The sequence below is a fragment of the Jaculus jaculus genome, chromosome 5 (assembly GCF_020740685.1).
Source record: "Jaculus jaculus isolate mJacJac1 chromosome 5, mJacJac1.mat.Y.cur, whole genome shotgun sequence".
Classification (NCBI taxonomy): Eukaryota; Metazoa; Chordata; class Mammalia; order Rodentia; family Dipodidae; genus Jaculus; species Jaculus jaculus.
The window spans coordinates 119844818-119872727 of NC_059106.1; the positions used below are offsets into that span (position 1 = coordinate 119844818).

General features: G+C 40.1%; 1 protein-coding gene across 3 annotated transcripts in view; it reads left to right on the forward strand.

Annotated features, from left to right (window-relative positions):
• Positions 1-6828: 6828 nt before the first annotated feature.
• Positions 6829-27910, forward strand: part of Nbas (NBAS subunit of NRZ tethering complex) — a 470946-nt gene continuing 449864 nt past the window's right edge. For 2 of the 3 annotated variants that reach the window (XM_045148869.1, XM_004665676.3), the window contains exons 1-3: positions 6829-6957; positions 9736-9790; positions 13066-13102. In XM_045148869.1, coding sequence (XP_045004804.1) covers positions 6844-6957; positions 9736-9790; positions 13066-13102 — 206 coding nt within the window. In that variant the 5' untranslated portion in view covers positions 6829-6843. Of the gene's footprint in view, positions 6958-7234; positions 7546-9735; positions 9791-13065; positions 13103-27910 lie in introns of those variants that run through there. The other variant, XM_045148870.1, reaches the window with a different exon arrangement.

Genomic DNA, 27910 nt, shown 5'->3' on the forward strand with positions numbered 1-27910 from the left:
GGCTCTGCTTAGAGTACAGGGAATTCCATGGAGAGGCACTTACTAAATGAATGAATGAACAAAAAATGCTGGTCTTCCCTCTAGGGTTCCCCAGTCTACTGTTTTATGCTTATTGTCCTTCAAACTTTCTCATTTTGGATTCTACTCAGCCTCTGTTCTCTCAATTTAAATTGTCTACCTATTCTAGGTCTTTATATAATTCTAGGTTTTCTTCTAACTGAAATACTCTTCCCAGACTTTCTCCATTGAGTTCAATTTCTACCTGAAGTTAACACCTCAGGGCTGGACTGGTGCTTGTCTGTCATTGTGGTACCTAGGAGGCTATGGCAGGTGGACTGTGTGTTCAAGGTTAGTAGGGCTATATAATGTTTTTAAATATATTTTTTATTGATACCTTCCATAGTTGTAATCAATATCCTACAGTAATTCCCTCCCTCCCCCCACTTTCCCCTTTGAAACTACACTCTCCATCATATTCCCTCCCCCTCTCAATCAGTCTCTCTTTTATTTTGATATCATGATCTTTCCTTCCTATTATGATGGTCTTGTGTAGGTAGTGTCAGGCACTGTGAGGTCATGGATACTCAGGCCATTTTGTGTCTGGAAGAGCACATTGTAAGGAGTCCTACCCTTTCTTTGGCTCTTATATTCTTTCTGCCACCTCTTCCTTAATGGACCCTGAGCCATGGAAGGTATGATTGAGATGTTTCGGTGCTGAGCACTCCTCGGTCACTTCTCTGCACCATGGTGCCTTCTGAGTCATCCCAAGGTCACTGCCATCTGAAAAGAGAAGCTTCTCTAACCAAAAGTGACAGTAGCATTAACAAAAGTCCAATCATTTGTAGTTAGGATCCACATATGAGAGAGAACATGCAATTTTGGTTTTCTAGGCCTGGGTTACCTCACTTAGTATAATCCTTTCCAGATCCATCCATTCTTCTGCAAATTTCATAACTTCATTTTTCTTTATTGCTGAGTAGAACTCCATTGTGTAAATGTGCCACATCTTCATTCTCCACTAATCAGTTGAGGGACATCTAGGCTGGTTCCATTTCCTAACTATTGTGAATAGAGTGGCAATAAATATGGTTGAGCAAGTATCTCTAAGGTAGTGAGATGAGTCCTTAGGATATATGCCTAGGAGTGGTACAGCTGGGTTATATGGTAGATCTGTTTTTAGCTGTCTTAGGAACCTCCACACTGATTTCCACAATGGATGTACCAGATTGCATTCCCACCAACAGTGTAGAAGGGTTCCTCTTTTCCCACATCATCTCCAGCATTTATGGTTATTTGTTTTCATGATGGTAGTCAATCTGAGAGGAGTGAGATTGAATCTCAACATAGTTTTAATCTGCATTTCCCTTATGACTAGGGATGTAGAACATTTTTTAGATGTCTACATGCCATCTGTGTTTCTTCCTTTGAGAAGTCTATTTAGTTCCATAGCCCATTTTTTAATTGGATTGTTCGATTGCTTATTATTTGATTTTTTGAGTTCTTTGTATACCCTAGATATTACTCCTCTATCAGATGTATAACTGGGAAATAATTTCTCCCATTCTGTAGGTTGCCTCTTTGTTCTATTCACAGTATCTTTTGCCATATAAAAGGTTTGTGATTTCATTAAGTCCCAGCAGTTAATCTGTGGTTTTATTGCCTGAGCAATTGGAGCTATATTCAGAACGTCCTTGCCAAGACTAATATATTGAAGGGTTTTTCCCCTGCTTTTTCCTCTAACAGTTTCAGAGTTTCAGGTCTGATATTAAGGTCTTTGATCCATTTGGACTTAATTCTTGTGCATGGAGAGAGAGAGAAGGATCTATTTTCATCCTTCTGCTGATACATATCCAGTTTTCCCAGCACCATTTGCTGAAGAAGCTGTCTTTTCTCCAGTGAGTATTTTTTGGCAATTCTGTAGAACATAAGGTGGCTATAACTACCCGGACTTACATCTGGGTCCTCTATTCTGTTCCATTGATCTACATGTCTGCTTTTGTGCCAGTCCCATGCTGTTTTTGTTACTATGGCTCTGTAGTATAGGTTAAAATCAGGTATGGTGATACCACCAGCCTTATTTTTGTTGCTCAAAATTATTTTAGATATTTGAGTTTTTTTGTGCTTCCAAATGAATTTTGGATTTTTTTTTTCCTATTTGTGAATGGGAGCGATTCTTTGATTTTACCCTCTGTGTGTTTGTTGTTAGCATATATGAAGGCTACTGATTTCTGTGTAGTTAGTTTGAATCCTGATACATGGCTATAGGCGTTTAGCAGCTCTAAAAGTTTGCTGGTAGAGTCTTTAGGGTTCTTTATGTATAGAATCATGTCATCTGCAAATAATGACAATTTGATCTCTTCCTTTCAAATTTGTATCCCTTTTATGTGTGTCCCTTGCCTTATTTGCTATGCTTAAGCCTTCCAAAACTATATTAAATAAAAGTGGGGTCAGTGGACATCCTTTTCTTGTTCCTGATTTTAGTGGAAAAGATTCAAGTTTTTCTCCACTTGGTATTATGCTGGCTGTACGCTTGTCATAAATAGCCTTTATTATGTTGAGATATGTTCCTTCTATTCCTAGTCTCTGTAGGACTTTTATCACAAGGCGATGTTGAATTTTGTCACATGCTTTTTCTGCATCTAATGAGATGATCATGTGATATTTGTCCTTCAGTCCATTTATATAATGTATTACATTTATCGATTTGCATATGTTGAACCATTCCTGCGTCTCTGAGATAAAGCCTACTTGGACGGCATGAATGATCTTTCTGATGTACTCCAGTATTCCGTTTGCTAATATTTTGTTGAGAATTTTTGCATCTATGTTCATGAGGGAGATTGGTCTGTAGTTTTCTTTTTTTGTTCTTTGCCAGGTTTTGGTATCAGGGTGATGCTGGTTTCGTAGAAGGAGTTTGGCAGTATTCCTTCTTTTTCTATTTTATGGAGAAGTTTACGAAGCATTGGTGTAACCAAGAACAAAACCCACCCTAATTAAAAATTCTGGGTGTGGTGCTGCATGCCTTTAATCCCAGAACTCAGGAAGTAGAGGTAGGAGGTTCTCTGTCTGTTTGAGGCCACCCTAAGACTACATAGCGAATTCCAGGTCAGCCTGGACCAGAGTGAGACCCTACCTCGAAAAATAAAAATAAAATAAAACAAAATAAAAAGCATTGGTGTTAGTTCTTCCACAGAGGTCTGGTAAAATTTGCCAGTGAATCATTCTGGGCCTGGACTTCTTTAGTTGGGAGATTTTTGATAACCATTTGGATCTCCATTCTTGTTATAGGTCTATTTAAGTGGTCAATCTCATCTTGATTTAATCTAGGTAGGTCTTATAAATCCAGGAAATCATCCATTTCTTTCAGATTTTCATACTTTGTGGAGTATATGTTTTTGTAGTATGTCCCTATGATTTTTTGAATTTCTCTGGTATCTATTGTGATGGTGCCTTTTTTGTCTCTGATTTTATTAATTCGTGTCTTTCTTTCTTTTGGTCAGAATTGCTAAAGGTTTATCAATCTTGTTTATCCTTTCAAAGAACCAACTCTTTGTTTCATTGATTCTTTGGATTTTTTTTGGTTTATATTTCATTAATTTCTGCCCTAATATTTATTATTTCTTCCCATCTACTGATTTTTGTTTTGCCTTCTTCTTTTTCCAAGGCTTTAAGGTGAAGCATTAAGTTGTTTACTTGGGACCTACCTCATTTTTTAATATAGGCACTTAAAGCTATAAATTTCTCTCTAGGAGTGCCTTCATTGCATCATAAAGGATTTGGTATGTTTTGTTCTCATTATGGTTTGACTCTATGAATTATTTGATTTCCTTCTTCGTTTCTTCATTGACCCATTAATCATTTAGTAGTGTATTGTTTAGTGCCTGTTGCAGTCCAGTTCACATTGCAGGTAGAAATGACTCCACCAAGAGCAGCTTCTGGAAAAAAGAGATTTATTTAGGCTTACAGGCTCGAGGGAGAAGCTCCATGATGGCAGGGGGAAACAATGGCATGAGCAGAGGGTGGACATCAGCCCCTGGCCAACATAAGGTGGACCACAGCAACAGGAGGGTGTGGCAAACACTGGCATGGGGAAAGTGGCTATAACACCCACAAACCTACCTCCAACAATACACTCCCTCCAGGAGGCATTAATTCCCAAATATCCATCAGCTAGGAACCTAGTATTTGGAACATCTAAGTTTATGGGGGACACCTGAATCAAACCACCACAGCGTCCATGATTTTGTGTATGCTGTATTGCTTTTCTTACTATTGATTTATAGTTTGATCCCATTGTGATCAGATAGAGTGCAATAATTATTTCAATTTTCCTGTATTTGTTAAGGTTTGTTTTGTGTCCTAATATATGGTCTATTTTAGAGAATGTTCCACGTGCTGCTAAAAGAATGTGTATTCTGCAGCATTTGGATGAAATGTCCTGTATATATCTGTTAGGTCCATTTGTTCATAGATCTCATTTAATCCAGATGCATCTCTTTATTTTTGCTGGGATGACCTGTCAATTGGTGAAAGTGAGGTGTTGAAGTCACCCACTACAACTGTGTTTGGTGTTATTTGTGATCTTAATTTTAATAGCCTTTGTTTGATGAAGTTGGGAGCCCCCATGTTAGGTGCATATATGTTTAGGATTATAATGTCCTCCTATTGGAGTGTGCCTCTAATCAATATAAAGTGACCTTCTTTATCCTTCCTAACTAATGTTGGACTGAAGTCTACCTTATCAGATATTAGGATAGCAACCTCTGCTTGTTTTCTAGGCCCATTTGCTTGAAACACCATTTTCTAACCTTTCTCCCTAAGACAGTGCCCATCTGTGGTAGAAAGGTGAGTTTCTTGGAGACAACAAATTGAAGGATCCTGCTGTTTAACCCAGCCTGCAAAACTATATCTTTTGGTTGGGGCATTGAGATCATTGATATTAAGAGTTATTTTTGAGCCAGGCATGGCTTAACATGCTTGGTGTGGCTCCTAAAACTCTCAGAGTAAGTACAAAAGTGACCCTGGATATTGGGTTTGCCTGCTATGGGAGTGTTCAAGAAGGCTGAGTGGAACAAAATACAGGCAAAATGTAACAAAACAATGTACACATTCAATGAAAAACAGCACAGATTATTTCTGTAAAAGTAGGTATTATGACTACCAGATCCTCAAACAAAGTCACAGTCCCTTATGATGTGTGCTGCCCAACACCCTTAATCCTGTCAACTAGGAGGCTAAGATTCTGGTCTGAGGAGGTTTCCAAGTCAGCTTGTGACCATGTAAGACCCTTACCTAATGAACATCAGAAGAGGAAACAAAAGCACTATAAATCAGGAAGCAACAAATAACAAGCCCAAAATATAGCTTATTTAAGAATCTAACCATCCATCAGATTTACATATCCTGATATGGAAGGTGCAATTAACACTTCCAATTCAAGTCTATACACCAGGCTTATTTGTCCGGTACTGACCTGATGTAATCTTCTCACCTGGCTTTTCCTGTGGCTCTGGTAAAGCCTTATGGGGGGGCCACGCAGACTTGGTTCCACTACTGCAGGTGCTGCTTCTGTCTGCTTTTGTGGACACTAGATGCTGTGGATCTCTCCTACTTCTCTGCTGTAGTTGATAATTTCTTATACACCTCACTTTTTAGTAGAAGAGTGTATTTTGCTGAGCTTTTTTTCCCCCTCTTTTTCTTTCTTTTTAATTTTTCTTTCTTTATTTTTTTGGCTTTTTCTCCCTTAGGCTGTTTTGGTGTGGCGTGTAAGGCTGCCACCTTAACCGGAAGCCTAATGTTTTGTTTTTAAAAATACATGTATCAGGCTGGAGAGATGGCTTAGCAGTTAAGTGCTTGCCTGTGAAGCCTAAGGACTCCAGTTCAAGGCTCGATTCCCCAGGACCTATGTTAGCCAGATGCATAAGGGGGTGCATGCATCTGGAGTTTGTTTGCAGCGGCTGGAGGCCCTGGCATGCTCATTCTCTCTCTCTCTCTCTTTCTCTCTAGCTCTCTCTCTATCTGCCTTTCTCTCTCTCAGTCTCTCTCTCTATCTGCCTTTCTCTCTCTCTGTTGCTCTCAAATAAATAAATAAAAATAAACAAAAAAATTAAAAAATACTCCCAAATTAAAAATATATATGTGTATAGATAAAGAATGGGTGATCCAGGGCCTTCAGCCACTGCAAATGAACTCCAGACCCATCAGCCACCTTGTGCCTGGCTTACATGGATCCTGGGGAATAGAACCTGGGTCCTTCGGCTTTGCAGGCAAGTGCCTTAACCATGAAGCCATCTCTTCAGCCCCTACATAATGGTTTTGAAGGGCCAAAGTCCCCTGTGTTAACAGAAAAGGTCCACTTGCTATGGGAAATCCCTGCCAGACACTTTGGCCCTCACTGCATTTTCTGGTGTCCTAAAGAACCCCTCCTGATACTTCCCTTAACTTAATCTGTTGAGCTGAATAAATTATTTGATGTGTATTTAAAAGTCAGTTTTTGAAGAACCATTATTTGAACATTCTTTCTGTGTTAGGATAAGACTAGGTAAACAGCAGGAGCTTTGGGGAGGTATTTGCGTTGGTTCTGTTCTGTAGAAGCAGACCTGATCAGCAAGGTTCAATGAGTTTGAAACTGAACAAGGAGTAAACTGGGACTGGAACCCAAGCCACATCTCAGACAACAATGGTCACTTTCCTTTTAAAATCAGAAAAGTGTTAATTTAGCATTTCCTTTCAAAGGCCAATCTGTTTCATTTTCTTGGGACTCAAAGACGGCCGCGGCCAAGGAAGCTTGTCCCTTGTGAGATGCCGTAGCTCCACTCCTCAGCTGTTCAGTCCTTCCCCAACATGGCGGCCCCGGGGTCCCGACGGGCTCCGAGCACAGGCACTGGAGATGAGGAGGAGACGATTCTCTACGATCTCTTGGTCAACACCGAGTGGCCACTGGAGACAGAAGTACAGGTGAACCAGGTTCCTATATGGCGGCGACCACCTAGGCACAGGCATCTGGCCCGCTGAGCCACGTAGTCAAAGCCACGTAGCGGAGTGGAGCGGTGATTGGCAGCTGGTGCGGTCGCCGGGGCAACGGCGCCCCGGGCTGCGGGGGTCTGGGGCTTGCAGGGGTTGAGTGTGTGAGGGGGTCTAGTCACCCTGTTTGTCACCTCCCTCCGCCTTTCTCAGGGTCCTTATCGTGGTCCCGCCGTGCTGGTTGGGGTGCCTCTTCTAAGGTGGAATTTTCCTGGACTCTGATCTCAGCCGCTGCGGATGGCGGCCTCGGACCCTTGCTCCTCAGTGCGGTCACATCGCTGAGCTTTTTGTGTGTTTCAGTAAAAAGCGTGTGTGTGTGCCTGTCTGTCTCTGTCCCGGACTCCACATCCTGCAACCTTGTGAACCTGGCTCATTACCTGGGCTATTGCGCTGGACAGCAGCTGTGTGAGCAAAGTGGCAATGGAATGAAGAGGAAGAAGCCAGTGACCAGGAGTTCTCCAGTTTCGTAGCCAGGGTCTTCCTGTTAAAGGGTGAAGATCTGGAACACTGACTCAGCAGACAGTGAGTGCTTAACACTCGTCTGTCACTGTATTGGACTCTAAGGAAGCAGCAGGATCAAGAAGAATTTTTATTAAAGATTCTTGAATCCAGCCCATTCACTCTCTTTTAGCATCTTTTCTGTTTATTTTGATTTTGTGATTATATTGGATTGAACGCCCATTTTAAATTTAAATTTAATTTATTTATTTGGAAGACAGAAAGAGGGAGGGAGAGAGAGAGAATGGGCACGCCAGGGCCTCAAGCCACTGCAGACGAACTCCAGATGCATGCGCCCCCTTGTGCATCTGGCTTATGTGGGTCCTGGAGAGTCCTTTGGCTTTGCAGGCAAGCGCCTTAACCTCTAAGCCATCTCTCCAGTCCAAGTGCCCATTCTTTAGTGTATTTGACTCTGCAGCTGTGATTTTTCTCTATAAATTTCTTCCTTTGTACTTTCTACTTAGTTTCAATGACAATATTTTATAGACAGGTAAAGATCTGCACATATTGCTTATGTGAATATTTTGTATTTTATGAAGTTAAGAAATTGCTGCTGTCTGTTGGATATTTAACTAACATTTTTGTTTATTACAGTACTATTTTAGAATGCCTAACATAACTTGATTTAAAAAATAAGTACAGCAATAACTAACCTTGAAATCTCATGCTACTTTGTTGCTCTTTCTTTCTTTGATTTATTGAATTCTATTTCAGTTCATTTAAGCTGTTGAACTGTAGACCCTTGGAGGGTAGTTGCAGCTGCTTCTGCTTTTAAAATTTTGCTTTTATTTTAATTTATTTATTTGAGAGTGACAGAGAGAGGGGAGGAGGGAGGGAGGGAGGGAGGGAGGGAGGGAGGGAGGGAGGGAGGGAAAGAAAGAAAGAAAGAAAGAAAGAAAGAAAGAAAGAAAGAAAGAAAGAAAGAAAGAAAGAAAGGGCTTACCAGGGCCTCCAGCCACTGCAAATGATGCATGGGTCATTTTGTGCATCTGGCTATCGTGGGTTTGGGGAATCAAGCCTCAAACTGGGGTCCTTAGGCATCACAGGCAAGCACTTAACCACTAAGCCATCTTTATAGCCCCTGTGTCTCTTCTCCCCCCACCCCCACCCAGGTAGGGTCACACTCTAGTCCAGGTTGACCTGGAATTCACTATGTAATCTCAGGGTGGCCTTGAACTCACAGTGATCCTTCTACCTCTGCTTTCCACGTGCTGGGCTTAATGGCATGAGCCACCATTCCAAGCATGTTTCTGCTTTTTAAAAATTATTTTATTTATTTGAGAAAAGGGAGTTAGAAAGAGGCAGACAGAGAATGAATTTGGGCATGCCAGGGCTTCCTGCCACTGCAAATGAACTTCAGACACATGTCACTTTGTGCATCTGGCTTTACGTGAGTACTGGGTAGTTGACCCTTGGTGGTCAAGCTTTGCAAGCAAGTGCCTTTAACTGCTGAGTCATCTCTCCAGTCCCTGATTCATGTTTATATCCCTCTCCCCCAGGGCCATATTGTGTCTTGATAATTACTTGTTTCCTTCACTTCTTATTTGTTGATTGAAAGAGTGTTTCAGGCAGTAGTATATCTATAAATACCATTTTCTTTATTGTATTTTTGAAAATACTTGAGTGTATCTTACTTGGTAAATAAGTACTTGATGCTCTTTAACATACAAACAGTACTATTCAGCTAACATTTATGGAATCGAATTATTTAGTATAGCAGTTATTTATCTGTGTTTTGTTAATAGCATTGTCTCTTTGGGAATACAATAAATATCTCTTTTTCTTTTGTTTCTGTGAGCAAATTTTCTTGTAGGTCTCTTGTTGCCTGCCCAAATATACTGTATTGAATTGGCAACCAGTATGGTCTTTGTCTGATAGAACCTAGGGCCTTGTGTATGCGAGGCAAGTGCTATATCATTGAGCTATATTCCTGGCTCTGCCCTTGATTTTATGTTAGATTTGGAAATAGTTTCTAGCCCCAATTCTTGTATTCCTCTGAAAGTTTCATCCTGACATCTGCTTGTAACTGCCTGCCATTCTCAAATTTTTTTCCCCACTGAATTCAGTCCTGATTATATGTTGTTTCAGTTAGTAATAATTTTTAATGATACTGATACCCTGTGCTCAGTTCTGTGAGTATTATCAAAGAAGCGTGTCTTTGCATGTTATTTAAGTGTTATACTATTCTCAAGTGTATATTTTGTTTAATTGTAGCCCAGAGGAAACAGAAAGCATGGAGCATCATTCATCATCACAAAAGCAATCAGAGGTAAACAGTTATTTTTACGTATTATACAGTTACTGGACAGTTTGTTCCCTATTTAGTTATAACTTCACAATTTTAGAGCACTTAAAGATTTAAAGCTGAGCTCTACAGGCTTCTGATAAGGAGTCCAATAAAAGTAAGTAGCACACATGTATTCTGAGTTGAATTATTTATATTTCTGGATGCCTGTTTATATGTATATGTACTCTCATACTTACACAGCCTTAATGCAGCATGTAGCTAAACTAGAATCTAGGCTTAGTCTTTATAGATGTGTTCTACAAAGAATGAAGAAGGAAGCTCAGCATGAGTCTTGGAGAATCTATGGATGTTAAAGGTGCAAGATTGTGATATCATTTTCAGATACATCTGGTCAAAAATGCCCCAATTACGAATTTAATTATTCTGGGCACTCATTTATGTGCTGACAGACTTTACATATGTGCTAGGGCAAGAATCTGAGAAAGAACTGAGCACTAACTTTATTGTGCTATGAAGGCTTGATTATATTAACAGACTCCTACCAGAGCAGCTAGGTAGGTGCTGTTAACCCATACTGTTTGCCCAAGTCATCATTTGGGAATGTGACTGCTTATCTTTCCAGCTCCTAAGTCTGCCCTTATGGTGGGTTTGAGTTTCTTATAAAGAGAAGATTTAGTTTTATTGACAATTTTATTTTTCGTGTGTTTGTTTGGAGGTAGGGTCTCAGTCTAGCCCAGGCTGACCTGAAATTCATTATGGAGTCTCAGGGTGGCCTTGAACTCATGGCCATCCTCCTACCTCTACCTTCTGAGTGCTGGGATTAAAAGTGTGTGCCACCATGCCCGGTTTAAGATTTAAAGTAGTCAAGTGCTTATATCTAACTGTAGTATTATCTTTTGATATAAGCAGTACTAGTAGATGCAATGTTATCACAAATGCTGTGAGATTTTGATTTATTTTGAAAATACATATATCTGATGAAAAGTCATTGTAGAAAAAATATAACCACACACTAGAATAAATAAATAAAATTTTCCTCATTTTACAACCAGAAATACTACTCTTCACTTTTCCCCATTACTATATATATAACAACATACACAGGAATACACACAATGTGATTAAACAATTTTTTTGAGGCAAGCCAAATGGACTGCCTTTTTTTTTATGTGACACACACACACACACACACACACACACACACACAGAGAGGGGGGGGGGCAGAGACAGAGAAAGAGAGAGAGAGAGGAGAGGAGGTGGAGGAGAAATGGCATGCTAGGGCCTCCAGCCACTGAAATCAAATTCTAGGTGTGTGCATCCCCTTGTGTGCATGTGTGACCTTGCATGCTTCATGCTGTGTCATTGTGCATCTGGCTTGTGTGGGACTTGGAGAGTTGAACATGAGTCCCTAGGCTTTGCAGGCATGTGCCTTAACTGCTAAGCCATCTCTCCAGCTCACATATATTTTTTTTTTTTAATTACTTCTTTGAAAGAGAGAGGAGGACAGAGAAATAGTGAGCACACCCGGGCCTCCTCCCAGTGCAAATGAATTCCAGACACCTGTGCTGCATTTTGCATCTACCTTTATGTGGGCACCAGGGGAAATTGAACCTAGGCAGCTGGGCTTTGCAAACAAGTGCCTTTAATCACTGAGCCATCTCTCCAGCCCCTAAGCATATTTTTCAAAGTATATTAGAAATAATGGGGAGAAGGCTAAATAGACAGGCCAGAGTGGTTTCCATGCAAGTATGAGAGCTGGAGTTTGGGTCTGAAGCACCTATGTACATGTGGGTGTGGTGGCCCATCTGTAATGTCAGCATTTGGGAGATGAAGATGGGCTTTCTGAAGCAGGGTGGCTAACTAGATTAGACAAATTGATGAGCCCTGGGTGAGAGAACCTGCTTTCACAAATGAAGTGTAGAGTAATTGAGGAAAGTCCCTGATATCTGCCTCTGGTCTTTACATGAATGTGTACAGGTACACACATGCATGTATACCACACATACATACACCTATACATACACATGCATAAAAGATGTTAGGAAAATTTTATTTTATACACTTTTCCACTTTGCATATTGTTATTATTTATATATTTCATATTTATATTTATACAAAATTCAAATTACTATCTTGGTTTATTTATTTTTTTTCAAGGTCTATCTCTGGCTGACCTGGAATTCACTATGTTGTCTCAGGGTGGCCTCGAACTCATGGTTCAAGAACTACTTCTGCCTCCCTAGTGCTGGGGCTAAAGGCATATGCCACCATGCCTGGCACTTGGTTTAATTTTTTAAAAAGATACTTTAATTTTTACTTATTTGTTTGGCAGAGAGAGAGAGGGAGGGAGGGAGAGAATGGTGGCATCAGGGCTTCCGGCCACTACAAATGAACTCTAGATGCATGTTCCACCTTGTGCATCTGGCTTATGTGGGTCCTGAGGAATTGAAACTGGGCCCTTTGGCTTTGCAGGCAGTACCTTAATCCTTAAGCCATTCCTCTAGCCCTTGGTTTAATTTTTTATATAATAGCTTTTTACAGGGTAATTTTTATGATCATATGCAAAACATGGTTTTCTTAGTCAATGTTTTTTTTTAATTTTTTTTTTTTTTTCTGAAGTAGGGTCTCACTCTGGCCCAGGCTGACCTGGGTTTCACTATATAGTCTCAGGGTGGCCTCGAACTTACGGTGGTCCTCCTACCTCTGCCTCCTGAGTGGTATGATTAAAGGTGTGCACCACCACGCCAAGCAAGCAATATTTTAAAATTTTGAGTAACACAAACTTGCAGTTTGTTTTTTTGTGTGTAGTACATGTGGTGTGGTATATGTATGATGTGTGCACATGTGTGTGCAGATGTATACACCCCATGTGCATGCATGCAGAGGCTAGAGGAGAACTTCTCTATTGTCATTTACCTGTTTGGTTTAGATGGTATCTTTCACTTAACCTGGAACTGCTGGTTTTGGTCAGATTAGCCAAGTGGAAAGCCTCAGTGATTTTCCTGTCTCTGCTTCCCACAGGACTGGGGTTACAGGCATGTATGGTCACACTCAGTTGTTTATGTTGTTGTTGGAGAATTAGAATCAGTGCAAATCATGCCCTTATGCTTGTGTGGCAAGTGCTGTTACCTGCTGAGCTGGACCCTAAACTTTCTAGCTCTAAATTTGGAACTTAATATAAGCAGATATATAATCTTGTGTTTAAGTTATTTTCATTTAAAAGTTGCTTTGAAAATGGTTCCTAAAGAACATCAAATTTATATTTGGCTTTGCTATTTCTTTTTCTTAAATTTCAGATCATTTATTATTTTTACGTCAATACATCTGGTACAGGTAGGTAAGCATAATTTTTTTCAAAGAAACAGTATGAACACCACATAAAAACATTGTTACTTTATGGTGATTTAAGCTTGTATAATTAAATTACAAATCATGTAGATACTGACATTGAGGCATACCTGGATTTGAAAATAGACACTTGAAACAATTGGTTATAAAATGAAGAGATTTCAGTGGACTCAGTAGTTTCTGTTCCCATAGTCATTATAAGGATTAAGTCATGGTGACTTCTGCTTTTGTATTTCTTTTAAAGAATATTTTTGTTTTTGCCTGGCATGGTTACACACACCTTTAATCCCAGCACTCGGGAGGCAGAGGTAGGAGGATCAACCTGAGTTTGAGACCACCCTGAGACTACATAGTAAATTTGGTTAGCCTGGGCTAAAGTGAGATCCTACCTTGAAAAACCAAAAAAAAAAAAAAAAAAAGTTGTAATATGGGGCAATAATAAAGAACTGTATCTGCTCAGGGGTGAAAGACATAAGAGTTTCTTGGAAGCACAGTTTCTCTATGGATCCTATGAGGTTATCAAATGAGGTGATTGGTCCAACAAATGAAAGGAGTTAGGCTGCTACCTGTGTGTCTGGTATTTTGGCATCTCATGTTTAAGTCCTCAGGCTTTTGTCATGTGTGGAGCAGGACCACAGTCTTTTTGGCAGGGACAGATGTCCTCCCAAGCTTGATTTTGAGGGGGCCCTGTGGGTCCCTGGCAACCTGTTAACTGTTACAATTGGCTGAGGATACTTTCTTCTTGATTCTGGTGTGCTGAGTTTATATTACTTGGCTGATGGGTGTGGGCCAAATTTCCCAAGGGTATGTGGGTCCCTATGTGTTACAAATTTTAAGGAAGCATCACCAGTGGCAGAATTGGGTTTACCTCTATAAATCTAAGCAAAGATACCATCAAACAACCAGTACCACCAACATTAGCAAGTATAAAAAGCCAGAATTCTAGGTTGATTTTACATCTTAGAGCTAGGCTGTAGATTTGCCCTAAATGTACTTTAGGGCTTGGCTCTGAGATATGTCCTTAGTGATATACCTCCGTTTAGTAAGACATGTCAAAGAGAGATTGGACTAACATAAATCAATAACCATCAGGTAAACATAATCAGAGGACGTTTTTGGCACACAGTGACTAACTAAGCTGGAACAGGCAGAGGCAGAAGGCATAAGTTAATAGTTTAGTACTGTCAGCCAGCATCAGGCTGGACAGTCTGTTTGAATCTTAGTTTATTGTTGCAGTCAGATTCTCATTGCTGGCAGGATTCACCTGACCAAGAGCAGCTTGTGGGAAAAAAAGTTTTTCTTTTGGTTTACAGGCTCAAGGAGAAGCTCCATGATGGCAGTGGAAAGCAATAGCATGAGCGGAGGGTGGAATCATCTCCTCACTAAACTCAGGTGGACAACATCAGCGGGAGAGTGTGCCAAACACTGGCAAGGGGGAAACTGGCTATAACACCCATAAGCCTGCCCCCAACAGTACACTCCCTCCAGGAGGCATAAATTCCCAAATCTCCATAAGCTGGGAACCTAGCATTCCGAACACTTAAGTTCATGGGGAACACCTGAATCAAACCACCACACTGATTATATATAGTTTAAGAATAAAGCTTAACCTGGTCATTGTTGAGCTAAATTAGTCTGATTTTAACATGCATTAGAGACATTATGGTAAACCTATAGTGATTTCATTATTAACTACCTTCATTCATTGAACTATTTATTTATTTATTTTGAGAGAGACACAGAGAGAAAGAGGCAGAGAGAGAGAGAGAGCGAGAGAGAGAGAGAGAGAGAGAATGGGCGTAACAGGGCCTCCAGCCACTGCAGACGAATTCCAGATATGTGCGCCCCCTTGTGCATCTGGCTAACGTGGGTCCTTTGGAATCGAGCCTCGAACCAGGGTCCTTAGGCTTCATAGGCAAGTGCTTAACTGCTAAGCCATCTGTCCAGCCCTCATTGAACCATTTTTAACATAAGGCAATATTTACAACTGGTAGAATATATGAAGCCTAGACAAACTATATTAACATTGTTTGTATATTGCAGGCATTCCTAGAACAGGTAGAGTTACCTCAGTATCCCTAAGAACAAAGTCATAATGACCAAATCACCTTTTATAAGACTTAGACAATAATCTCAGTGATAATCACCCAGTAAAACAGCATGAACAAGACAGGGACTATCTTAAGGTTACAATGTTTTTTTTTTTTTTTTTTAAATTAATTTATTTGTTTGAGAGAGAAAGAGAGAGAGAGGGAGGCAGAATGGATGCACCAGGGCCTTCAGCCACCTCAAACAAACTCCAGATACATGCGCCGCCTTGTGCATCTGGCTTATGTGGGTCCTGGAGAATTGAACCAGGTCCTTAGGCTTCGCAGGCAAACACCTTAACTGCTAAGCCATCTCTCCAGGCCTGTTTTCTTTTTTTTATATTTTTATTTATTTGAGAGAGGCTAAGAAGGAGAGGGAGAGAGAGAGAGGGAGGGAGGGAGGGAGAGAGGGAGGATGAGCACGCCAGGGCTTCTAGCCACTGCCAACGAACTCCAGATGCACGTGCTACCTTGTGCATCTGGCTTACGTGGGTCCTAGGGAATTGAATCGAGGTCCTTTGGCTTTGCAGGCAAGTGCCTTAACTGCTAAGTCATCTTTAGCCCCCCCCTTTTTAAAGATATAGTAACCTCATTAAATATCAAAAGATTGACAAATAGAGGAACACAACAAACTTGGTTGTGAAGTTTAAAGCCAGTCTTTTATCACCTTATAAATTGTTTTTATGACCAGATTAACATCAGTAAGTTACAGTTTTAAATTTACAACCTAAATATCATAACATCCTGCTACCAGCTAGGGCCATCCTTTGTTAGTGTGATAAAAGCTCTAGGCTAATAGTCATCTTAACCTCAAGTAGTTGGTAATCTGATTAAGCACTTGAAGACTTAATCAACTTCATCTTTAAGCCTTCTGTTTAAGTTTACTCATACCTTCATTTACAAACTTTTACCTTACAATCTTTGTAACCATTCTGTAACACTTATTATCCAACATTTAAAGTTTCTTCAGTTTATCCATTTATCTAGTTTATCTCATTCTAATTACCAGCAAAACTTATATTGTCCTTTTCATGAGACCTTTTTAAAAGTTTTCTTTATTATTTTTAATTTTATTTATTTATTTTTTAAATTTTTATTTTTGTTATTGACAACTATAACTTTTTTTTTTTTTTTTTGTTTTCGAGGTTGGGTCTCACTCTAGCCCAGGCTGACCTGGAATTCACTCAGTATTCTCAGGGTGGTCTCGAACTCATAATGATCCCCATACTTCTGCCTCCCCAGTGCTGGGATTAAAGGTGTGCGCCACCACTCTCGGCCAACAACTTCCATAATTGTAAACAATATCCCATGGTAATTCCCTCCCTCTTCCCACTTTCCCCTTTGAAACTCCACTTTCCATCATATCCCCTTCCCCTCTCAATCAATCTCTCTTTTATTTTGATGTCATGATCTTTTCATCCTATTATGATGGTCTTGTGTAGGTAGTGTCAGGCACTGTGAGGTCATGGATTTCCAGGCCATTTTGTGTCTGGAGGAGCATGTTGTAAGGAGTTCTACCCTTGCTTTTGTTCTTACATTATTTATGCCACCTCTTCCGCAATGGACCCTGAGTCTTGGAAGGTGTGATTGAGATATTTCTATCACTTCTTCTCAGCACCAAGCTGCCTTCAGAGTCATTCCAAGACCACTGCCATCTGAAAAGAGAAGGTTCTGTAAACAAAAATGAGAGTAGCATTAATATATGGGTATGAACCTTAAGAGAAGTGCTTACTGGGCAGTTTGGTGAGTGTAGTATATACATTTAGCTAGATGTTACACCCCTAGAGCTCATAATGACCCTGTTGTCAGTTTTCAGTATCAGGGATACTGCTCCCATGGAGCAGGCCTTCAGTCAAATTAGAGGGCAGATGGGTTCCCCTATAACTGATGTGCTACTACTGCACCTGTTGGCTCATTTGGTCTGGCTGGTCAAATATAAGGCTTGCAGGGTCCACTGTTGGGTATCTTCACTGGTCATTTCTCTTTCTCCCACTGAACTGCATGCAGCGTGACTTTTTCCAGCTTTCTGTCAGCTGGTCTACATGGAGGAGGTTTTCAACTCAGCTCCAGCAGGATTTCTCAGTGACCTTGCAGTCCAAGTATGTGGAGTCTTCAGCAATAGTGTCTTACCATCTATTCCTGTTGGGAAACCAAGAGCCTCGGCCATGGCCTGTAATGTTTTAGGGCTGTCAGGGACCTCCCTGGCCAACAACTCACTGGAAGGTATCCAATCCCTGGCACTGAAAATTTTCTAGTAATAATCTTTGGCTTCTGTGTGTTCCATTGTCCAAAAAAGTAGGTTTCCATGTGATTTATTTATAGCCTCTTAGATTATGATTAGCCCTCCCTCCGCCTTGCCTTTGTTCTTTCTCTTCCCCTGATCTCACTTAGATCTTTTCACTCTCATTAATCTGTTCTTCTACTTAGATATATATAGTATCCTATTACCTCCCCACCTCCATTTCTATTCTTTTTATATCTACTTTCTAGCTAACTTGCCTCTGCTGCTGAATTTTTTTAAAAAAATATTTATTTATTTGAGAGCAACAGACAGATGAGAGAGAGAGAGAGAGAATGGATGCATCAGGGCCTCCATCCACTGCAAACAAACTCCAGATGCATGTACCACCTTGTGCAGATGGCTTATGTGGGTACTGGGGAATTGAGCCTCGGTCCTTAGGCTTCACAGGCAAGCACTTAACCACTAAGCTATCTCTCCAACCCCCCTTTGTAATAGGTCACATGACAGGTATTTTATCTTATTTAAATTTTTTTTATTGACAACTTTCATAATTGTAAACAATATCCCATGGTAAGTTCCTCTCTACCTCCACTTACCCCTTTGAAACTCCACTCTCCATTATATCCCCTTCTGTCCATCAGTCTCTCTGTTATTTTATTTATTTGTTTATTGTTTATTTATTTGAGAGTGACAGAGAGAGAAAGAGGCAGATAGATAGAGAGAGAATGGGTGCGCTAGGGCCTCCAGCCACTGTGAATGAACTCCAGATGCATGTGCCACCTTGTGCATCTGGCTTATGTGGGTACTGAGGATTCAAGCCTTGAACCAGGGTCCTTAGGCTTTGTAGGCAAGCACTTAGCCACTAAGCAATCTCTCCAGCCTTCTCTTTTATTTTGATGTCATGATCTTTTCCTCCTATTATAATGGTCTTGTGAAGATAGTGTTAGGCACTGTGAGGTCATGGATATCCAGGCCATTTTGTGTCTGGAGGAGCACGTTGTAAGGAGTCCTACCCTTCCTTTGGCTCTTAACATTATTTCTGCTACCTCTTCTGCAATAGACCCTCTGATAGAGATATTTCAGTGCTGAGCACTCCTCTTTCACTTCTTCTCAGCACCATGGTGCATTCTGAGTCATCTCATGGTCACTGTGATCTGAAAAGAGAAGCTTCTCTAACCAAAAGTGAGAGTTCTGCTACTGAGTTTTATTCCTACTCACACAGAAATCCAATCATCTGTAGCTAGGATCCACATATGAGAGAGAATATTTGATGTTTGGCTTTTTGGTCCTCAGTTACCTCACTAAGTATAATACTTTCAAGATCCATCTATTTTCCTACAAATTTCACAACTTCATTTTTCTTTTCTTTTCTTTTTTTTTTTTTTTTTGAGGTAGGGTCTCACTCTAGCCCAGGCTGACCTGGAATTCACTATATAGTCTCAGGGTGGCCTTGAACTCACGGTAATCCTCCTACCTCTCCCTCCTGAGTGCTGGGATTAAAGGTGTGCGCCATCACGCCCGGCTACAATTTCATTTTTCTTTACCGCTGAGTAGAACTCCATTGTGTAAATGTGCTACATCTTCATTATGCACTCATCAGTTGAGGGAGATCTAGGCTGGTTCCATTTCCTAGCTATTGTGAATTGAGCGGCAATAAACATGGTTGAGCAAGTATCTCTAAGGTAGTGAGATGAGTCCTTAGGATATATGCCTAGGAGTGGTACAGCTGGGTTATATGGTAGATCTGTTTTTAGCTATCTCAGGAACCTCCACACTGATTTCCACAATGGCTGTACCAGATTGCATTCCCACCAACAGTGTAGAAGGGTTCCTCTTTTTCCACATCCTGTCCAGCATTTATGGTTATTTGTTTTCATGATGGTAGCCAGTCTGACAGGCGTGAGATGGAATTTCAACATAGTTTTAGTCTGCATTTCCTTGATGACTAGGGATGTCGAACATTTTTTTAGATGTTTATATGCCACCTGTGTTTCTTCTTTTGAGAACTCTCTATTTAGTTCCATAGCCCATTTTTTAATTGGGTTGTTTGATTTTTTATTATTTAATTTTTTGAGTTCTCTGTATATCCTAGATATTAATCCTCTATTACATGTGTAGCTGGCAAATATTTTCTCCCATTCTGTAGGTTGCCTTTTGGCTTTATTCACAGTGTCCTTTGCCATACAAAAAGCTTTGTAATTTCATGAGGTCCCAGTGGTTGATCTGTGACTTTATTTCTTGAGCAATATATTCAAAAAGTCCTTTCCAAGCCGGGCGTGGTGGCGCACGCCTTTAATCCCAGCACTTGAGAGGCAGAGGTAGGAGGATTGCCGTGAGTTCGAAGGCCACCTTGAGACTACATAGTGAATTCCAGGTCAGCCTGGGCTAGAGTGAGACCCTACCTCGAAAAACCAAAGGAAAAAAAAAAAAAAAAAAGTCCGTTCCAAGGCCAATATGTTGAAGGGTTTCCCCTACTTATTCCTCTAGCAGTTTCAGAGTTTTAGGTCTGATATTAAGGTCTTTGAACCATTTGGCCTTAGTTCTTGTATATGGAGAGAGGTAAGGATCTATTTTCATCTGTCTGCAGATACATACCCAGTTTCCCAGCATCATTTGCTGAAGAGGCTGTCTTTTCACCCAGAAGACCTTTTAATATGACCATTCAATTTTTTTTCTGGCCCTCAAAAGGCTGTGTGAGAGCCAGGCATGGTGATGCACACCTTTTTAGTCCTAGCACTTGGGAGGCCGAGGTAGGAGGATCACTGTGAGTGTGAGGCCACCCTGAGACTACATAGTGAATTCCAGGTCAGCCTGAGCTAGAGTGAGACCTTACCTTGAAAAACCAAAAAAGAAAAAAAAAAAAGGCTTTGTGAAATAATCTTTTATAAGAGTAGACCAGACTTGACTTACATTATTTACTTAGAATATACATATAGGTTTTTATCATTTGTTGATTTTTGGAACCTCTTTTTATCTGCTTTCTGATACATATATTTCAAAAATACAAAATCAGATTAGAACATTATTAGAAGTTTTCGAAATTTTCTGACAATGACAAACTCAGTATTGAGTACTTCTCAATCCAAACCCAAACCTTGGAGCTCTTGTCTGTTAGCAGTTTCTTAGAAGCATAAAGAGAAAGCAAACTTAAAACAGTTACAAATGTCTTACATGAAGTCCCCATCTGTCCACAGCAATTTGGGAGTCCCCAACATCATGTTGGGTCCAGGACCCTGAGTTTCTCTGTGCCTGTACCTCCCCCTGGCTCTGCAAGGAATGGAAGTCAGGAAAGCAGAGCCTTCAGGGATTTCCCTGGGGTGGCATAGCCCAGAGAGGTCTGTGTGTTGACTCCCTGTCCAACAATGAGACTTGTGTGTCAGGTTCCCCTTCCTGTACCAAGGCCATCTGGCCATCATGTAGGTCTTGTGTAGTCCCCATTTCATCCTTGCCTTGGAGAGCTGCCCCAGCTGTAGCATGTGAGAGCAAGACAGATGAGTTTCGCTAGTTTTCTAGCATTTACCTGGGACTGACCTCAGAATTTAGCTATTTCTGAGTGACCTTTTGCCCCTGGGAAACACAGCAGGACCTCATAACCCTCCTGTGCAAATGTGGAGGGGATTTCCTCCTCTTCTGGTAGGTATGTGGTTGGGTTTAGGGCTTGAGTGAGTTTCATCACTTTGTTTAACTCAGAAGCATTTGTAAAAACCTTGCAGGGAGACTTTTATCTTGATTTGTCTTTTCTTTTTCTTTTTTTTTTCACAATTTTTATTAACATTTTCCATGATTATAAAAAATATCTCATGTTAATACCCTCCCTCCCAACCCCTGCACTTTCCCCTGTGAAATTCCATTCTTCATCATATTACCTCCCCATCTCAATTATTGTACTTACATATATACAATACCAACCTATTCAGTACCCTCCTCCCTTCCTTTCTCTTCCCTTTATATCTCCTTTTTAACTTACTGGCCTCTGCTACTAAGTATTTTCCTTCTCACGCAGAAGCCCAATCATCTGTAGCAAGGGTCCACATATGAGGGAGAACATGTGGCGCTTGGCTTTCTGAGCCTGGGTCACCTCAGTCTAATCCTTTCCAGATCCATCCATTTTTCTGCAAATTAATAACTTCATTTTTCTTTACCGCTGAGTAGAACTCCATTGTATAAATGTGCCACATCTTGATTATCCACTCATCAGTTAAGGGACATCTAGGCTGGTTCCATTTCCCAACTATTATAAATTGAGCAGCAATAAACATGGTTGAGCATGTACTTCTAAGGAAATGAGATGAGTCCTTCGGATATATGCTTAGGAGTGCTATAGCTGGATCATATGGAAGATAAATCTTTAGCTATTTTAGAAACCTCCACACTGATTTCCACAATGGCTGGACCAGATTGCATTCCCACAAACAGTGTAGAAGGGTTCCTCTTTTTCCATAACCCCGCCAACATTTATGATCATTTGTTTTCATGATGGTAGCCAATCTGACAGGAGTGAGATGGAATCTCAATGTAGTTTTAATCTGCATTTCCCTGATGACTAGTGACGTAGAACATTTGCTTATATGCCATTCTTATTTCTTCCTTTGAGAATGCTCTATTTAGCTCCATAGCCCAGTTTTTGATTGGCTTGTTTGATTCCTTATTATTTAACTTTTTGAGTTCTTTGTATATCCTAGATATTAGTCCTCTATCAGATGTATAGCTGGAGAAGATTTTTTTCCATCCTGTAGGTTGCCTCTTTGCTTTTTTCACTGTGTCCTTTGCAGTGCAAAATCTTTGTAATTTCATGAGGTCCCAGTGATTAATCTGTGGTTTTATTGCCTGAGCAATTGGGGTTGTATTGAGAAAGTCTTTGCCAAGACCAATATGTTGGAGGGTTTCCCCTACTTTTTCCTGTAGCAGTTTCAGAGTTTCAGGTCTGATGTTAAGGTCTTTAATCCATTTGGACTTAATTCTTGTGCATGGAGAGTGAGAAGAATCTATTTTCATCCTTCTACAGATATATATCCAGTTTTCCCAACAACATTTTGCTGAAGAGGATGTCTTTTCTCCAATGAGTATTTTTGGCATTTTTATCGAATATCAGGTGGTTATAGCTACTTGGGCTTACATCTGGGTCCTCTATTCTGTTCCACTGATCTAAATGTCTGTTTTTGTGCCAGTACCATGCTGTTTTTGTTACTATGGCTCTGTAGTATAGATTAAAATCAGGTATAGTGATACCACCAGCCTTATTTTTGTTGCTCAGTATTATTTTAGATATTCGAGGTTTTTTGTGATTCCAAATGAAATTTTGGATTGTTTTTTTCTATTTCCATGAAGAATGCTTTTGGAATTTTGATAGGGATTGCATTAAATGGGTAGATTGCTTTTGGTAAGATTGCCATTTTCACAATATTGATTCTTCCAATCCAGGAACAAGGGATGTTTCTCCACTTTCTAGTGTCTTCTGCAATTTCTCGCTTGAGTGTTTTAAAGTTCTCATTGTAGAGATTCTTTACTTCCTTGGTTAGGTTTGTTCCAAAGTACTTTATTTATTTATTTATTTTCTGATGCAATTGTGAATGGGATTGATTCTCTGATTTCATCCTCTGTGTGCTTGTTGTTAGCATATATGAAGGCTACTGATTTCTGTGTATTTATTTTGTATCCTGCTACATGGCTGTAGGTGTTGATCAGCTCTAACAGTTTGCTAGTAGAGTCTTTAGGGTCCTTTATGTATAGAATCATGTCATCTGCAAATAATGACAACTTGAACTCTTCCTTTCCAATATGTATCCCTTTTATGTGTGTCTCTTGCCTTATTGCTATGGCTAAGACTTCCAGTACTATATTAAATAAAAGTGGGGACAGCGAACACCCTTGTCTTGTTCCTGATTTTAGTGGAAAAGCTTCCAGGTTTTCCCCATTTAATAATATGTTGGCTGTAGGCTTGTCATATATAGCTTTTATTATATTGAAATATGTTCCTTCTATTCCCAGTCTCTGTAGGACTTTTATCATGAAGGGATGTTGGATTTTGTCTAATGCTTTCTCTTCATGTAATGAGAAGATCATGTGATTTTTGGTCCTTCAAACCATTTATATAATGTATTACATTTATAGATTTGCGTATGTTGAACCATTCCTGCATCTCTTGGGATAAAGCCTACTTGGCCTGGGTGAATGATCTTTTTGATATATTCTTGTATTCTGTTTGCCAATATTTTGTTGAGAATTTTTACATCCATGTTCATGAGGGAGATTGGTCTGTAATTTTCTTTTTTTGTTCTATCTTTGCCTGGTTTTGGTATCAGTGTGATGCTAGCTTCATAGAAGGAGTTTGGTAGAATTTCTTCTTTTTCTATTTCCTGGAAAAGCTTAAGAAGCAATGGTGTTAGCTCTTCCTTGAAGGTCTGGTAAAATTGCGCAGTGAATCTAATTGGGCCTGGGCTTGTTTTAGTTGGGAGATTTTTGGTAACTGTTTGGATCTCCATGCTTGTTATAGGTCTATTTAAGTGATTAATCTCATCTTGATTTTATTTAGGTAGGTCATATAAATCAAGGAAATCATCCATTTCTTTCAGATTTTCATATTTGTGGAGTATATGTTTTTATAGTATGTCCCTATGATTTTTTGAATTTCTCTGGAATCTGTTGTGATGTTACCATTTTTATCTCTGATTTTATTAATTTGTGTCTCTTCTCTCTTTCTTTTGGTCAGATTTGTTAAGGGTTTATCAATCTTGTTTATCCTTTCAAAGAACCAACTCTTTGTTTCATTAATTCTTTGGATTTTTTTTTTGTTTTTATTTCATTAATTTCTGCCCTAATCTTTATTATTTCTTCCCATCTACTGATTTTTGGTTTGCCTTGTTCTTCTTTTCCAAGGCTTTAAGGCACTTAAGGGTATAAATTTACCTCTTAGAACTGCCTTCATTGTGTCCCAGATATTTTGGTATGTTTTGTTCTCATTATCGTTTGACTATATAAATTTTTTGATTTCCTTCTTGATTTCTTCATTGACCCATTCATCATTTAGTAGTGTATTGTTTAGTTTCCATGATTTTGTGTATGCTCTATAGCCTTTCTTGCTACTGATTTGTAGTTTAATTCCATTGTGGTCAGATAGAATGCAAGGAATTATTTCAGTTTTCCTGAATTTGTTAAGATTTGCTTTGTGTCCTAATATATGGTCTATTTTAGAGAATGTTCCATGTGCTGCTGAAAAGAATGTATATTCTGCAGCCTTTCGAGAAAATGTCCTGTATATATCTTTCCTTCTATGACCTCATTTAGTCCAGATGCGTCTCTTTTTATTTTTTCCCCGGATGACCTGTCAATTCATGAGAATGGGTTGTTAAAGTCACCCACTACCTCTGTGTTTGGTGTTATCTGTGACCTTAGTTCTAACAGTGTTTGTTTGATGAATTTGGAAGCCCCCATGTTAGGTGCATATATGTTTAGGAATATAATGTCCTCCTGTTGGAGTGTGCCCTTAATCAATATAAAGTGACCTTCCTTATCTTTCTTGACTAACGTTGGACTGAAGTCTACCTTGTCAGATGTTAGGATAGTAACCCCTGCTTGTTTTCTAGGCCCATTTGCTTGAAATACCGTTTTCCAACCTTTCATCCTAAGATAATGTCTATCCTTTGTAGAAAGGTGAGTTTCTTGGAGACAACAAATTGTAGGATCCTGCTTTTTAACCCAGTCTGCAAACCTCTGTCTTTTGGTTGGGGCATTGAGGCTGTTGATATTAAGAGGTATTATTGAAAGGTGTGTATTTATGTTTGTCATTTTTTTTGTGTGTGTGTGTGTGGTTCTGGTTCTACCTTTGGTCTCTTGTGTTAACTAGTATTTGAGTATTGCTTGTTTTTTCCAGGTTCTTTATATGTGTGGTTTTTCTTTTCTTCAGCATGGAGGATTCTATCAAGTATTTTCTGTAGATCTGGTTTTGTGTTCAAATACTCCTTTAACATGCTTTTGTCATGGAATGTCCTTATTTTTCCATGTATTTGAATGGATAACTTTGCAGGCTAAAGTAACCTTGGTTGACAGTTGTTATATTTCATGACTTGGAATAGATCCCTCCCAGCCCTTCTGGCTTTTAATGTTTTGTTGAATAATCTGCTGTAATCCTGATGGGCTTGCATTTGTAGGTAACTTGATTTTTCTCTCTAACTGCTTTCAATATTTTTCCTTTGGTGTGTGTGTTTGGAAGTTTGATTATAATACGGCGAAGAGAGGTTCTTTCCAGGTTTTTTTCTGGCTGGGGTTCTAAAGACTTCCCGTATCTCCCTTGGCACCTCTTTCCCAATTTGGGGGAAGTTTTCTTCTGTGATTTTGTTGAAGATGCCTACTATGCCTTTGGAGTAGAATTATTATATTTTATCTTTTCACAGTGTCTTGAATATCTTGAAATTCCCACTCATAATTTTCTATCCATTTGTCTTTCTCTTTGTTGGACTGTATTAGATCTGGTACCTGGTCTTCTAGCTTAGATATTCTGTTTTCTCCTTCATCCATTCTACTCTTGAGATTTTCTACAGAGTTTTTTATTTCATGAACTGTGTTCTTCGTTGCTAGTAATTCTGACTGGTTTTTCTTTATTATTTCTATTTACTTATTTATGTCTTGTATTGCCCTCTTTATTTCATGAAATTGGTGTCCTGCCTCTTCTTTGATTCCTTTGATTTCCTCTTTAAGTTCCTCTTTGACTCCTTTGATTTGTTCTCTGACTTCTTTGAACATATTTATAATCATTCTTTTGAAATCTTTCTCAGGCATTTCCTCTAACTCATTCTCACTGGAGGTCATTTCTGATGCATTAATACTTTTGGGTGGATTTATATCGTCTTGCTTTTTAGTGTTTCTTGTGTTATAATGTATATATTTTTGCATCTTGGATTATGTTAATGCTTGGATATTCTAGCTAGCTGGGTATTCTTAGGTGTATCAATTGATTTGGAGTTATATATCTTCAGTGTATGAGCTTAAGGTGTTAGGTGTGGCTCTTAAGACTCTCAGAGTATCTACAAACGTGCTCCTAGGAGTTGAGTTTCCCTGCTATGGGGGTATTCATGTAGGCTGAGTGGAATAAAATACAGCTAGATTTTAAAATTAACTAGACACTGTACACATTCAATCAAAAACAGCACCAAGTATTTATGGAAGAGTACTTATTATAACAACCAAATCCTCTATCAACAAAGAGGTTAAGATTTCTGGTCTGTTGAGGGATCCAAGTCAGCTTGTGAGCAAGTAAGAACCTTCCCCGGTGCAATCCCAGTACCTTTTTGATGATTTTGGTCTCAGTGAAGTTGCTGGGTGGGTCGTTGGGCTGCTGTTCTGATTTCTGGAGCTGGGCACTGGCTTTTCCTATAGAGCAAACCAAGCCTGGCATCTGTGGCCCTGCAGGTTGGCACCTCTGCTGCTGGACCCGCCACTGCTGCTCCTGAAGCTCCTGTTGCTGGATCTGGTGCCGCTTGCTGCTCCTAAAGGTGCCACTGTTGGGTCTGTAACCTCTGCTGGGTCCACTGCTGCTGCTGCTGGATCTGCCACTGCTGCTGCTACTGGATCTGCAGCTGGTGGGGCTGCTGCTGCTGGTGCTTGAGCCGCTGATGTTGCTGCTGGACTTTGCTACTGCTTGGGTCCCGCTGCCGGCTCAAGTTGGTGTGGCGGGTCCAGGGACCGCTGCTCTTTTCGCTGGAGCTGGGCACAGGAGGTGGAGGAGGGGAGGGAGCCGCAACTGCTCTGGTTTTCTTGCTGTTCCACGTGTTCTTCTACCTTGTGATGTGCTCCTCCGTTGTTCACTGCTGCTCTCCCTTCACATTTCTTGAGTCGCAGAGAACGCCCGTGTGAGTGGAAGCTCAGCTCACCTGGCTTTTCCTGCTGCTGGAGCTGAGCCTGGCGGCTTTCTGGTATGCTGCTGCTGCAGCCGCCGCGGTTGGCAGACCTTCTGGGGCCGCTTTTCCAGCCTGTGGATGCTCTGGATCTCTTCTACTTCTCTTTTGCTGTTTATTTCCTATACACCTCACTTTTTAGTAAAAGTGGGTATTTTGCCGCATTTTTTTTGGTCTTTTTCCCCCCTAGGATGCTTTGGCGTGGTACCTACACCGCCATTTTAACCGGAAGTCTCTCCTTGATTTGTCTTTTCTATCATTTAATTTCTTCCTTAGTGTCAGGCCCAAGAGGGTGGACTTTCCAAGTAGCCCAGACAACATTATTTCCTTTTACCCTGCTCCCCTTTCTGTGGCTTTGGGTTTGCCATTTTTAAGTTCTGCCACCAAGGATCTTATTACTGGAGAATGTTTTAGGAGGCAGCTGTGTGGGGCTGATCTCTGGCCTTGAAGCTTCTGTTTTGACTCTAGTTGAACATTATCCCCCCCCCCCCCCAGGGAGAGTTTTGGATTTCTCTCTGGGCTACATGCTCCCTGATCTTGCCAATTTATAACTTTTTAAAAAATATATTTTATT